Source organism: Lagopus muta, chromosome 14, assembly GCF_023343835.1.
Source record: "Lagopus muta isolate bLagMut1 chromosome 14, bLagMut1 primary, whole genome shotgun sequence".
Taxonomy (NCBI): domain Eukaryota; kingdom Metazoa; phylum Chordata; class Aves; order Galliformes; family Phasianidae; genus Lagopus; species Lagopus muta.
In genome coordinates, this window is record NC_064446.1 from 12,589,815 (window position 1) to 12,603,625 (window position 13,811).

General features: G+C 51.3%; 1 protein-coding gene across 1 annotated transcript; it reads left to right on the forward strand.

The window, feature by feature from the left end:
* Positions 1-552: 552 nt before the first annotated feature.
* Positions 553-5,009, forward strand: ATOX1 (antioxidant 1 copper chaperone). Its single transcript, XM_048960101.1, has 4 exons — positions 553-647; positions 1,788-1,863; positions 3,192-3,344; positions 4,789-5,009. The coding sequence occupies exons 1-3, from the start codon at positions 642-644 to the stop codon at positions 3,323-3,325; spliced, it is 216 nt and encodes a 71-aa protein (XP_048816058.1). The 5' UTR covers positions 553-641; the 3' UTR covers positions 3,326-3,344; positions 4,789-5,009.
* Positions 5,010-13,811: the final 8,802 nt, after the last annotated feature.

The window sequence follows — 13,811 nt, forward strand, 5'->3', positions numbered from 1 at the left end:
TTGGAGATTCATGATCCCTGAGGCCCCTTCCAACCCTGGCCATTCCGTGATTCTGTGAAAGGAGCCCATCCTCCTTCAAAGGGCCAAACAGCTGGGGAGAAGCCAAACAGAGCAGAGAGAACCATCCTCAGGGACCAGCATCCTCTCACTCAGCATGCTCTGAAGTAGAGATGACTCCTGATTCCTCTATCTGTCCATAACCCCACGGCACATCTCAAAACCACTTTCTCTAAGCCTCTTGGCCTCTCAGTTGGCATCAGCCTTGCTCCCACCTTGGGTGAGCAGAGCAAGGGCTTTCGGCCAAAATTCTGTTTCGCTGTGACCCAGAGAGCCGCCATTCAGCCTCAACAACTCTAACGCACAGATCAGATAAATGGGAAGAGAAACAGAACCAAGGTGCGGTTCTCAGAACAAAAGCAACTCTCCTAAAACTTACACCGTCCCATTAAAAACGCTCAAGAACGCATCGAAACAAACACGCGCAGCAAACGGGTGAGCCGAAGCCGAGAGCTCCGAAGCTCCCGCTGCAGACACGGGCAACGAGTACCCGGCGCAGCCTCCCGGGGCTCCGGGGGCGCTGTGCGGAGCTGAGCTCAGCGCCCGCCTCTTCCTCCGAGTCGGGAGCCGCGCCGCGCCGCGCCATGCCGGTGGGTGCGGGCCGGGCGGGCGGGCTGCGGGGCGGCGGGGGGTGGGAGGCGGGGGGGAGGGGGATCGAAGGGCCGGGGGCTGCGGGCAGCGTGGCGAGCGCCCAGCCTGGGAACTGCAGGGCTTCCTTCCCGCTGGCTTGTCAAAACATCAAGGAAGTGCCAGTTCAGATTGAAAATGGTAATAAATGGTGGTGCTGAGCGCTGCGGTTCTGCTCAGTTCCGGACTGATCCGTGCTGTGAAGATGGTGGGGGGGCGAAAGGCTTGGTTTGGAGTAAAAAGATGGAGGGATTGCAGGTAAGAAGCAGCGATCTTGCTTTTTTAAGGAAATCAGGTAAAGAATCACAGTCGCAGAATGGCCCGGGTTGGAAGGGACCTCGAGGATCATGAATCTCCAACCCCCGCTACAGGCAGGGCCACCGACCTCCACATTTAATACAAGACCAGGCTGCCCAGGGCCCCATCCAATCTGGCCTTGAACACCTCCAGGGACGGGGCATCCACAGCCTCCCTGGGCAGCTGTTCCAGCACCTCACCACTCTCATAGTAAAGAACTTAAAAATATGATAGTAAGGAAAAGTAAGAAAAAAAAGAAAGAAAAGCTAAGAAAAGTAGAAAGTAGAGGAGATGAGGGTCTGTCCAGTACTGAAGGCTGAGAGCAGTGGTCAGTGTTAGGGCCATGCACATGTTCATTGCCCAGTGCCACTCATGAATACTGCAGGTAGTGCTGGGGAGCAGACCTCAAACTTATTTTTGTGATGTTTTTATGGGTTTGTGACATTGGGGCCCAGAAGCACAAGAATAGGGTGGGCATTGCAGAGCAAAGCAGGGGACTTGCTCCTCCTGGGCTGTGCATGGTACGTGGGGTCCAGCAGAACCCCCAGAGGGCTGAACTGGCCCTGGAGGTGTCCTGCTTTCAGTGCATGGTTGGACCAGGCGGTTTCTAGAGGTCCCCTGTGGTTGTTCTGTGAGGGACAACAGGAGGACACCACAGGGAGAAGTACTGAGAGCTCTCAGTTCTGCTGAGGAACCCATCTTGGAACGTTTTGACTGAGGAAGGTTGGAGCTGTCCTCCCTGAGGCCAGAGGAGAACGTGGAAGATGGTGGTGAATGCTCCTGACCCCTCGTCTGTCTTTTTGCAGAGACACGAGTTCTTTGTGGACATGACCTGCGAAGGCTGCTCCAATGCAGTCACCCGTGTCCTGCACAGACTGGGAGGTGAGTCAAGCTACAGGGTGTGTGACGACTCTGGGGCCAGACATCACTGCCTCGTGGTCCTCCGTTTTGAGCAGGAAGCAATGTGGGTAACAGCTGGAAGTGTCCGGGTGGAAAACTGCTACCAAACGCTCTGCTTTTGAGCTGCTGGTAGCTGATTGCTAGCAGAACTGGTGTGAGCCTTGGAGAAATAGCATGGGAAGGAGGAGATGCTGGGGATGCGGGAGGCTTCAAGCATCAGGTGGCTCTGTGCACCACCAGGACCTCATCCTGAAGCTTCCAGGAGCTGCACCCCAATGCTCAGGATGGCTGGGCAGAAGAAGAGGAGGTGGATCTCCTGCCAGGTGCCATTCCTTAGGAGGCCGATGGTAGCTGTGCTGCTTCCCTGGATGTGTCATCGACATCCAAATGCAGAACAGTCATGGTGAAGAGCTGCTGAACAGAGGGTTTGGTGGCTGCTTGCACAGCCTGCTTTTTGTACAACCTGGAAAATTATAACTTGTGTCTCCTCTGTGCTGAGATCAGCAGGAGAGCAGGATTTGGCCTGCACTCACCAGTTATGAGGACTTGTCATCCTGTTTACCCATCCTCACCGAGTGGGAACAGCTCACAATCGCCAAGCTGTGAGAATTCTTCAGGACCCCATTGCCAGGCTGTGGTGATTTCTGTTCCTCTGTGTGTGGTTTTCAGCACCTCTGTTCTCCCATCACTCTTTGACATGCTGGCCAAATTCAGCCTCATGGGATGGAGCAACAGAGCTGCCAAAGCTATTATATATCTACAAGTTTTGTGACACTGTATGGTTGGGTAGAAGCTTCATTTGAGTTCTCACTGGTTTGAGAGTGGCTGAACTTATTTACCAGTGGGATACCCACATGGAAGGTGTCTTTGTCCTCCTCCTGCTTACAGCTGCTAGCTGGTACTGCCACTGATGAAACCTGCCCCGACCCCATCTTAACTTCCACATCATCTCCTTATTAGTGTCCCTCCATTCCAAATCTCAGTACAGAGTGAGCTGTCTGGAGGTTATAGTGGTCAGTTTAAACTCTACTTGTTCTTGTTAATGCTTGTGATTGTGCTAGTCTAATAAAGCCCCCTAATAAAGCTATGGCACCTAATGCACATCTATAGGCAATCTGGCTTCCTTTGTACCAGTGCTGGTGGGATCCCGCTCTGGTTGTGCTGGCTGGTCACGGGATAGAAGTTTGCTGACAAGAGGCATGTACGATTGACTTGGTGGCCTTGGGAGCACAAATGCATGAAAGTGAGCTTTTCCCTGCTCTCATACCATTTGCTTCTACCTAAGTAAAATGTTTTTGCTTTCCTTCCAGGTGTCCAGTTTGATATTGACCTGCCCAACAAGAAGGTGTACATTGAGTCAGAGCACAATGTTGACACCCTATTGGAAACTCTAAAGAAGACTGGAAAGAGCGCATCCTACCTGGGGGAGAAGTCTGTGCAGTAGCCTGCTGTGAGGAGGCTAGGTATATATCAGGTGTAAGAAACGCTGAAGAGATCTGAGCTTGTTCCAGCTTTCTCAGTAAACCACACTGTTTCCTGGGAAGCACAAAGGAGGAGAGACTTGTAGGTCTAGCTTTAGCAATCCCCTCATGCTGGAGAAGCAGTGGGAGCACATGCAGCCAGCACCATTTCCATATAGGACTCCTCAGTTGCTCTGCAAAGCCCATAGGATCCGAACTATGGCTGTAGTATCTGCAGCCAAAGGAGAACTATGGCATTTGGTAATTTGAGAGGTTTTGACTGATGCTTGTATGATCTAATTGTGTGGAGAGGTAGAACGTAGCCTGTGTGCAATTACTAGGTGAACCTAGAGTTTGCCAGAGTATATCATGAATGAAAACAAACCCCAAGGACGTTGGTGAAATGGCCAGAGAGAGTGACCAAAAATGCTGGGGACAGTGATGAGACAGAAAGACACCTGTGAGTAGGTGCTTCAGGGGGTTGTTTGTTAGCAAAGGAAACTCCAGCTTTTGATCATGTTACTGCACTTACACATCCTCCAAGGGTACAAAGGAGCAGCACCCTGCTGAAATGCTGGTTTCCAGATTGACTCCCAACTCTTTCAGCCCCTGGCCAATTGGACATCTATCTCAAAGACAACCCAATTGCAGCCTGTGGGTTTTCCTGGAGCCCCTGCATGATGCTGAGATGCACCCTCCTTCCTGTGAAAGGTTTTTGTGGACAGGATTTAATTTCAGTGAAAGAGAATGAAGTGAGAGGAGAGGGTTGCCCACTCACTGTATGTGCTTTTCTTTAGTGTCCTTGATAATTATGCAGCATCTCTTAAAAGCTTGGCTCTGTGCTGGAGCTTTCTAATGCAGTAGCATTGTTTTAAAATGGCCTAGTTTGTTTTAAAATGGTCTCACTTGATCTTCACAATTATCCAGCAGAAGTGCACCAAAATCAGTTCGTGCTGATTAATTCCCAGTCAGTAAGTTAAAGGAGAGGTTTAAGCCAGCAGGACTTAAAATGATTGAAGAAAAAGTCGAACTGATAGTAATATCTGCATGCAGTATATCTGTACTGTTTAGTAGACTGATCTAACAGACAAAATATCTGCAATTTGTATCACATGAGCATGCTAACAATACTTCTAAGAAGCTATGTTTAAATCCTAACTTTAATCAAATAACATTGCTATTTAAAAGAGAGAGAGGGGAGCACGCTCTGACTTGATTGGTGCCTCAAATAGTTTCCAGCTCACAGTACTGACTGCAGGAGCCAGTATCAATCTGCAGGGGAACCTATGAACTACATCTGAAATACCTGCAAAGAATTAACCATCGCCTTTTCCTTTGACTTGTGGCCAGCAGAGGGCATCTTTGCATAGCTTTATCTCCTCCGTGCCTCTGCTTTGTTTTTCCTGCCACTTATTTGTTTGCTTGTTTATTTATTTATTTATTACAGGAACTCAAAACCTGACCAGCAAATAAGATGGTTTAAGCTGTTTGCATATCTCCCACCTTGCTCTGCCATTTGACCTTTGCTACCCTGCCAGATGTCGGAAAGGAGAGAGCTGGCAGGAGGAGACAGCTGCATTTGGGCTTTAAAAGTGGACAAATCTAGAGAAGGAGGTTATATGCTGTTTCTAGTCCCATAGTAAATCGAGGTGCTGCTTCTATCTTTCAGCATGTGTCTGTGTGTCTTGTGTGTCTTTATGTGGTTTTCTGTACAAGCGGCTTTTAAGGGTGGGAAAATACCCATCACATGCAAGGCAGGTCTGAGGAAGTTGCACCTATCTTTAGAAGCTGACTGCAACCTCTGCCTGAGAGACATGGCTCAGGAAAACTCAGCTGAAGGTCACTTAGATTCAGGGAATCTGTGGCGGATGTTTGCTTCCTCCACAGAACACATTAACTTTCCATTCAGAATGGGAAGAAGGAATTTTTGCAGAGTGGGTGCTGTAGGTCAGGGATAACCAAGCGTGCTTTGGGGCTGCAGGAGACCACTGGACAGAAATCACTGGACCCCAGTAACATGGTTTAGCTAAGAGGCCAACCACACTGCAGGTAGGAGCAGAAACACAGACTTGGCAGTAGTGCAGTGCTTATCAGGTCAGTACATTCCCATAGGAATGTGAAGAATCGTTCTGGATCCTGAGTCCAGTTCAGCACACCTGGATCAATCCCTTCACCTTTTTGCCTCTTTCCATGCCTGCTTACCAAACAGGTTAACAGCACCACAAAGCCCTGATGCTGGGCAAGATCCCCAGGTGTGACTGGCATGGCAGGAGAACGCCCATGCTGATGAGCAGTGCAGAAGGGATGGAGGAAGCAAGGGGATGTGGGACTCTCTCTTATGGGCTACACTGTTGCTTGGTCCAGCTTCCGTTCGTTCAGTTCAAGTCTCAGCCCACTGATGGGATTGTCCACGGTCATTTCACTCAGAGGATGTCTTCCATGTCTACCAGTTACGTGTGGCTTGATCTGCAGACAGGAAAACCAGCGGAATTTGGAAGGAAGTGGTCACTTTATATTTAGGAGATATTTCACACTTGTACATTGAAGTTACATTTGGCACTGTTGCAACTTGATCTTTTCCTGGAGAGCTTCAGTACGTCAAGTTCTTCTTGACCATTGATCTGAAGCACAACTAACTGCTGCAGATGCACTTCCAGGGGCTGCAGACATTTCAAGGAACACATTGCAGACCCTTTTAATTACTTTTTAATGTAAGAGAATGATCAATGATCACGATTCGCAAAAAGAGAATAAGATCAATGATAAAAGTAACATCACTGCATCATTTTCTTGCATTTTCTCAGCTGGTATTCTTGCCAATATTAGCTAATTTTTGCTTTCAGCTTCCTCCCAGACACAGCCAGCCCATTACTGGCAGCTGCATGCCCAGCAGCTCTGCTCTGATGGCCATGTGCAGGGACAGGGTGCATGCCATTAGCTTGGCATAGAGCTGAGTGGCACACTGTGGCACTGCTGTGCCTGGAGCCAGCTGTCCTTGTCGTGCACACAAGGGAGTCACTCCTAGTCTGGCTTGCTGGGATCCAGGCTGCTCGTCCTTGGCTGCAGCTTACACTGTCCTACTCCCCTGGCTTATCCTCCCTGCTGCTGAACTGGCTGTTTTGCTTGAAGCCTGCTTATCACTGAGCCAGACAAGCAGAGATTTCTGCCCTCCACCAGCTGGGAGACTCCTCCAGATGCCTGAAGCTTCAGCATCCATCTGCAGGACTGCAGCCTCCCTGAGGGTGTCCTTGCTTTCCTATGGAAGCTCTGTGTGTGTGTGTGGCTCATGTTGTTTGCTGTCTCTGCTGCACTGACCCTGTTCCAAACAGGCACATCAGGGAGAACACCAAACAACAGTGATTCCTATTAGATCAGGGCTGCTGGATGAGCCCAAGCTGCTGCTTGTTTTCTCCATCACAACCCAGCAGGACAGCATCTCCTGTGTTCCTGCGTCAACCTTGCAAGCTTATCAGGGAACAGAGCGTTTCAGCCAGACCTGCAGGACGCTCTCTGCCTTCCTTTGTCTCATTGGGATAAGATAAGGAACCTCCAGAAAAATTACCTTCTGGTGTCCTGCCTCCAGGGAGTGCAGTGTGCATCTCCAAGGCCATGAGCATGCAGCCAGAGATGGGTGATAACACCCTGTGTCACCTCGCTTAGGTATGCAGGGCCACGTCTAACCACAGCACCAGTAAGAGCTGGGTGAGCCCAGATGGGCTGCAGCAGTGCTGTAGTGCTGCTATGCTCCTGGGAGGCATTTTTCACCCCATGCTACCTTCCTTCCCCTTTTTAAACCAAAACCTGATTTCAGTGGAAACGTCTACAGCTTCCAAACTCAGTCCTTTATCCACAGAAGTAGAAGCTGCCTTGGTTACCCCGGCACTGCCTTAAGCACCACTGGCTTTTTGATGCTTTCTAATTACCATCTGACTGACAGGATATGATTTTAGCCCAAGGAGAGGTTGGACTCAGCTGAACCACCCAGTAAATGAGAGAATCTCCAAAATAACCCCACAGGCTGCAGAAAGCAGGCAAGGGATGGGAGATCCCCCTTGGTTCCTGCACATGGTGATCCCCAATGGCTTGGAGAAAAACATCCCATGTCCCGAAAGGGAAGGATTCTCTAAACAAAAAGAAAAAATAAATAAATAAAAAACAAGCTTAATTAGGGATTTCAAGAGCAGGAAGCGTGCACATGTGCTAGCCAGAGCACAAATATTTTCTTTCAGTGCTGCAGTCTTAAAGGGTTCATCGAGGCGATGGAGGCTGGGTTACAGAGCGAGGGTAGCAAACAGTGCCCACCCCTCCGGAAGGCAGCGGGCACAGGGCACTGCTGTTCTGCATCCTTCCCACTGCTCCAGCCTTGGCTTTATCCTCCCACAGTATATACTGAAGCTATTCACCCATTTGGCTGAAAGCAGATGAGGAGGGAGAGAAAACAAAGTCAAATGAGAGGGAGAAAGGCAGCTTTTGTGCTGCATGTGTTTGCAAAAAAAAAAAAAAAAAGCCTGAGCCCCTTTAGGACTAAGGTATAATTTATCAGGCTCTGGGCAAGTGGAGTTTCCAAGCCCTGCAGCTGTTGCAGGTGGTGGCACTGGGGGCAGTGGCAGGGAGCAGGTAGGGAGGCAGTGCATGGGGCACGATGCAGGGTCCCCCGTTTGCCATCCTGCCCTGCTCTTGTACCCTCCCAACTCCTCCTGAAGGGCTGCTGGCTGCTGCCCAGCTTTGTCCTCACTGGTCCAGAGCAGTCGTGCTGTGTTGAGATGCTGCCGTGTGTCCGAGTTTCCCACGGAACACAGCTGTTAGGGAATTCCCAGGACAGGGCCATCTCTCAGCCCATCAGGGATCAGCTCACCCATTTCCAACAGATGGATGAGAAAATGTTGAAACAACAAACTCAGCCCATTCCCTGGTGAGTAAAAGGAGATGCTTGAATGCAGCAGGAATCCACTATGTCCGAACGCACTCAGCTGAGCTAAATCCCCCCTCTGAAGCTGCTGCTCGCTCATGGATGGAGCTTGGCCCACAGAAACCAGCGTCAGCATGGAGCACAATGCCCAGCAATCATAACAGGGACTGCTGGCTTAATCTCTTGTGCATACCTTTAAATAATAATAATAATAGTGCAGTGCTGGCATCAAAAGGCTGCATGGGACAGGGTGCTGCAGGGGGCACACACTGCAGTGCCCATAAAGGTGGTGCTGGGCACTGATTGCAGGGAGTCTTTTGCTGCCTGGTTGGATTGGAGCATCGGTCCACTGCTCCTTCCTAGGGATGCTGTGTTTCTGGGGCTGCTGTTTCTGTGCTGAGCACCACGCTGGCTCCCAGGTTCTGTGGATGAGCCCCACTGCAGGGCTGCAGACCCACAGCCAGCCCCAAAAGTGCTTGGATTTTGCCTCACTTTGTGTGTTTGCTGAGCTGGTGGGGTTTACTTCTTTCGACTGTCCAAAAAGGCATAGGGAAAAGAGCTTGGGGTCTCCCTTAATGGAGAAAACCCTGATACCATCATTTGCATCCATATTCCCCTTTGTTTTTTCCTCCCTGGTGGTTCTGGACATTGCTCCCCTCCCAGCAGCAGCCAGCAAAGTGGGCAGCTCAGTGGGAAGCATCCAATTTCCAGGGCAACCAGTGCAGGACTGAGTCCAGAGCTGTCCTCAGCACACAGTGCCGCCGTTATTCCTCCCCAGTTTCCTCTCCGTTTGCTTTCTTAATTCAGCTTTTCCTCTGCCAGCGGAGAAGCCAAGAAAGCAGAGATGTGGCACATCCAGAGCCCTCTCTGTGGCCTTCCAAACACGGGGGGGGGGGGGGGGGGGGGGGGGGTAGGATTTTCAGCTTTCCAGTTTCAGGAGCAGCCCTCCGAGCTCGCCCTGCCCTGAGGTTGGCGTATGTCAAAGTGATGATCAGGACACAAAGCTGAGGAAACCAAGAGGCCAGCTCTGATTCCTTAAGGCTTCTCACCAAGGGCCCATGCACAGCACCATGCACCCCCAGAAAGGGGTCAGCCAGGGCCACCCCCTCCACAAACCTCCTGGGCACAGCAGGAGCCATGGGACAGACACTGGAAGGGCCACGTTCAGACAGAGGGAAGCTAGGCAGGAACCAGCACCACTCATCATCGCCCTGCAAAACAATGGGCAACCCAACCCAGGGAGGAGGGTTTCAAAATTCACCCCCCACAGGGGGAAGAAGGCAGAAAGCCTCCAACTCTTATTCCAGATTCCACAGTCGTGGCGGGGGAGCTGTAACATTCTCCATAACATTCCTTGTTTCTAAGCCTGCGGATGAAGAAGAGTGGTGAAATTAAGGGACTGGATGTGTGGCATCACCAACGCTGATTTCACTCCTCTGTAGTTTTCTCTCTGCTCTTTGCAGACTCTTGATATAATTAATTCATTTGCAGTCACAGCATCACAAAGGAAAGAGCCTAGGGACCTCCCCAGGGTTCATACTGCAAGTAAAGACATTTTTCCATGTTTCCCCCCCCCCCCCCCCCCCCCCTCCCCACATAAGTGAGACATTTAAAGGGGAATTATCCATATCTAACACTTTTGCTTTTTTAAGTGTGCTTTCCACCCCCCTCCCCATCCACTCAGACAGCTGCCGATAGAGCAAAGCAGGGCATAGGGCAGCACTGTTAATTTTAGCAGAAGGTCCCAAGAGAGGGAGGCAGCCCCGAGCTGGGCAGGGGATGGAAAGTCACAGCGCTCACCCGCAGCCCTGCTGCTATTTTGGGGCTGACCACGTCCCACCTTGCCCAAACCCACAGGCACGGAGCAGCCCCAGGTCCTCCTACAGCCCCAGTACTTGCTGCCAAACCCAGCCGAGCTGGGCAGTGGTTTTCAAAGGGAAGTAAACAGGTTTCAGGGCTAAACTGAGCTCCCCAGAACTCATCACACTGGAGCAGTGATGAGGTATTTTCTGCATATGCCCTCATATGCAGAACACAGCATCCTGCTGTGTTTTCAGCCAGTGTCCTCTCTGGTTTCTTTCATGCTGAAAAGTGAAACCCTTACAAATCAGCTCGGGACAGATGACAGCCCTGCTGTCAGAAAGCATCTCTTCCTGTCTCCCCTACACCACCCTTGCTCATTTCTGAGCCCACCTGTGACTCCTTTTTCCCTCTGCACAGGATCCTCCCAAATATGTCCTGCCAAAACCAACTCCGTTTTGTCTCCTGCTTTAGGAGGTTTATGAAGCTTCCTGCATCTGGCAGCCCAACATGATCATCTGGGACACCTCAAGCCAGGGCTTGTCCTGAAGTGAGCTTGGCTCCAGCAGAAAGTGTCAGAGCAACAGATTGAAAGCTGCACATTCCCAGAGTGTCTGCGTGCTCCTGGGGTACTCCAGCACTCACCATGTGCCCTGCTGAGCCCCATTGGGGTGCCAGAGTGGAGGCAGCTGATCCCAGAGACCTTCCTGAGCCCTTCAAGTGTTGAAGCCTTTGGGGGCTCTCTGCTGCATTTCCGTGCCAAGGAGCTGCCCTGCAGCCTGCCAGCCTCCTTTGCTCTGTGTCCCAGGGGCTGGAAGGTGGATTCATGTGTATTTCCTCAAGTAGCTCTATTTGTAGCTTCAGGAGCTGCCAAGCTGCACCTGTCAGCCCCAGAAGGATTCAGGAGTGCACCTTAGGTAAACACTTGAAGCAAGGTGGGGCTGCCTGCAGCCTCCAGCATTCCCTGCACTATTCTCAGAAGCTCTGTGGCACATTCTGCACATCACATGTACCAGAGCCAAGAAGCTGGGCTGAGCCTTCACCCCACAGCCCAGGCACACAGCACTCCCGTGTTCATGAAGAAATGCAGAACAGCCCCTTGCAGCAAGGAAGTCCTTTTAGGAAAGGCAATGAGGCCCTTCGGATACTGGAGATGCTGGGCTCATGCAGGGACACACTGAGCAAAGGGTGAAGGCTCCTTCCCATGGAGGAGCCCACGCACACAGCGGGAACACAGAGCTGCTGCCGGGCTGTGACTCACTGCAGAGCCACGCACAGCTGGGCTTCTCCTCCCCTCCCACAGCCCTCCGGCTGAAAATCTGCAGTGACAGCCACTCTTCTCTCTCCATCTGCCTCAAGCAGAGCCAATGCCTGCTCACCTGTGTCACCCTCTTGCAGAGCCCTCCAGGAACAGGCACTGGAAGAGATGCTGGGAGAAGCAGTGCTCCACACTCGCTCATTCACTCATCTTCCCCTCCCACTCCATCCTTCCCCACTGCACCCCATGGCTGCAGCTCACAGCTGTGTGTCCTGAGCTCACTGCATGGTGATCAATGACATCTCAGTGAGCAACATTCCCACAGACATCCCAGGGCACCCTGCCTATCTGTGTGCACTTTGGGTTTGTTGTTGGCAGTAGCATCCACCAGCGATAAATGCAGGAGCACTGCTCTCCAAAAACACTCCTGGGAAAGTTCTTCCCTTCCTACTCTTTGCTCTTCCTCCCAGAGCTGAGAGCAGGGAAGACTGCTCCATCAGCAGGTCTGTGACTGCAGGGTTATGAATCCCTTTGTATCTTCACCACTCAATTTTCTCTCCTTCCCTCAGAGTAGATTTGTTCACCTCCTGGTGGGCCCCAGGGTTCCCTGCACTGCTCCAGCCCAGATCTGCCCAAGGGGCTTCCAGGAGGATGAAAAGATTTGGATTTGGAACTGGGGTTATCTCGAGTTCAGCCCTCAGCCTGCAAACCTCTTGGCTTTGCTGCAAGCTGAGGTCAAGCCCCACGTACTCTGCTCTTGTTTGCATTTCCAGTGGAGTGTCAGGGTGCCGTGGGGTGCAGGAAGCACCAAGCAGGACCAGAAGCTGGGCAAAACACCACAAGCACTGCAAAGATGATGAGAACCCAGGGCCACCTTCTGCCTGGCACCTGAGCTTCAGATACATCTGATGATCCTCAAGATGTGTGAGGTCCACACTTTCTCTTGGCAGCCTGACATCTCCTCTCTGACAGCCCTGCTAAGCCTTGTGAATGCAGAGAGGGCTCTTTTTTTGCAAGCTCTCCGTCATTTCTACAGCTCCTTAAAGCCTGAGGTCACAGAGCCAGCCAGCTGCTCCAGCTCTGCCTCTGTCATCCTCTCAGGCTGGGCAGTGTGCCCCACACTGGGGGTCCCATTCTTCCCCATAACCAGGAGGACATCAGGACTCCTCATGCCACCCTATTTCCAGAAGTGGCTGCACTGCTGCACCAGGCTTCTCATTGCTTTCTCCCAAACCCAGGGTTTAAGCCGCCACGTATGTAAAGAAATCCCTGATCCCTGTTATAATTATCTTCCTGGCACTGCCATTTGCCTGAGCTATTAGAAGAGGGCTTAGCTTTGGGCTGCACTAAAGCGCACTGAGCAATTGCCACGTTGTCAGTTACAAAAACGTGGTTTCTTTTCTCTTGCTTTTTTTTTTTCCCCTCCCTAAAATTCTTTCCAGATGTCTCTTTTTTTTTTTTTTTCCTTCCTCCACAGAACTACCAACAGCTGTATGACTTCAATGCGAGCCGTGACTAATCCAGCACAGAGAGCATTCAACTCCTCGGCCGTGGATCAGCCAAATGAAACTTGGATCCTGGGGATATGTGACATCTGGAGCCATAGAACCCATGAGTGACACTGAGCTGAGGAGCAAAAGGTGCTCTGGGTGTGCTTGTTCCTATTAGAAGGACCCACGTGGCATCAGACACCGTCACCAAGTGACCTCCATGGGCACTTTCCCTCTTGGGATGTCCATGAGGGCGGCAGCAGCATCCACACAGCATCCAGGAAAGGCTTTTAGGCAGCATGCAGCCACAGACAGGGATCTTCCCTCTCACCTTCCCAGGATCCCGACTGCAGATGTTCCTCATCTCAATGGGAAGTGGCAGTGGTGACACAGCCCCCACCACAATCTCTTTTTTCCCTTGCCTTTTCCTTTTTGTTCTGTTTATCTTTTGCTTCCCTTTGGCTGTATGGATGTTTGTGCTGATATCTGCTTCTTTCACATGCAGCAGAAGTGCTGTGAGGGCTGTGCTGACAATATAAATCACAGAGTATCAGGCACTCAGTAGAGCCAGGAGCCAGCACCGGGAGCAGAGACACTCTTCAGGGACACCCAAACTCCAGCAACCAACAGCCTCCCTTCTTAGCTGCTGCTTTTGCTTTGCAGTGCAGCACCATGGCCATGCTGTCTACTGTGGTGAAAAATGCAAGGAGAGGGGTGCTGGGGACTTCATCCTAAGCAGGAAGAACAGAAGTGCAAAACAGCCCTGAAAGGTTTGGCTGTTTGGCTGCCTCTGGCTGGGCAGCTGCTCAGGCTGAGTTATGGGCTGCAAGGTCAGAATACCGAGTGATATCAGACTCAACAGACCTGCAAATTTCCAGGATGGGGGTTTTGCTTTTTCTCCCAGCTGAGCACTTCTGTGCCCCCTGGGAGCATGTCTCAGACACACCATAACACTCTGCACTCTGGAAAAAGGGGATCATGTCTTCCTCCTCCTTCCCACAAGGCATTTCCTT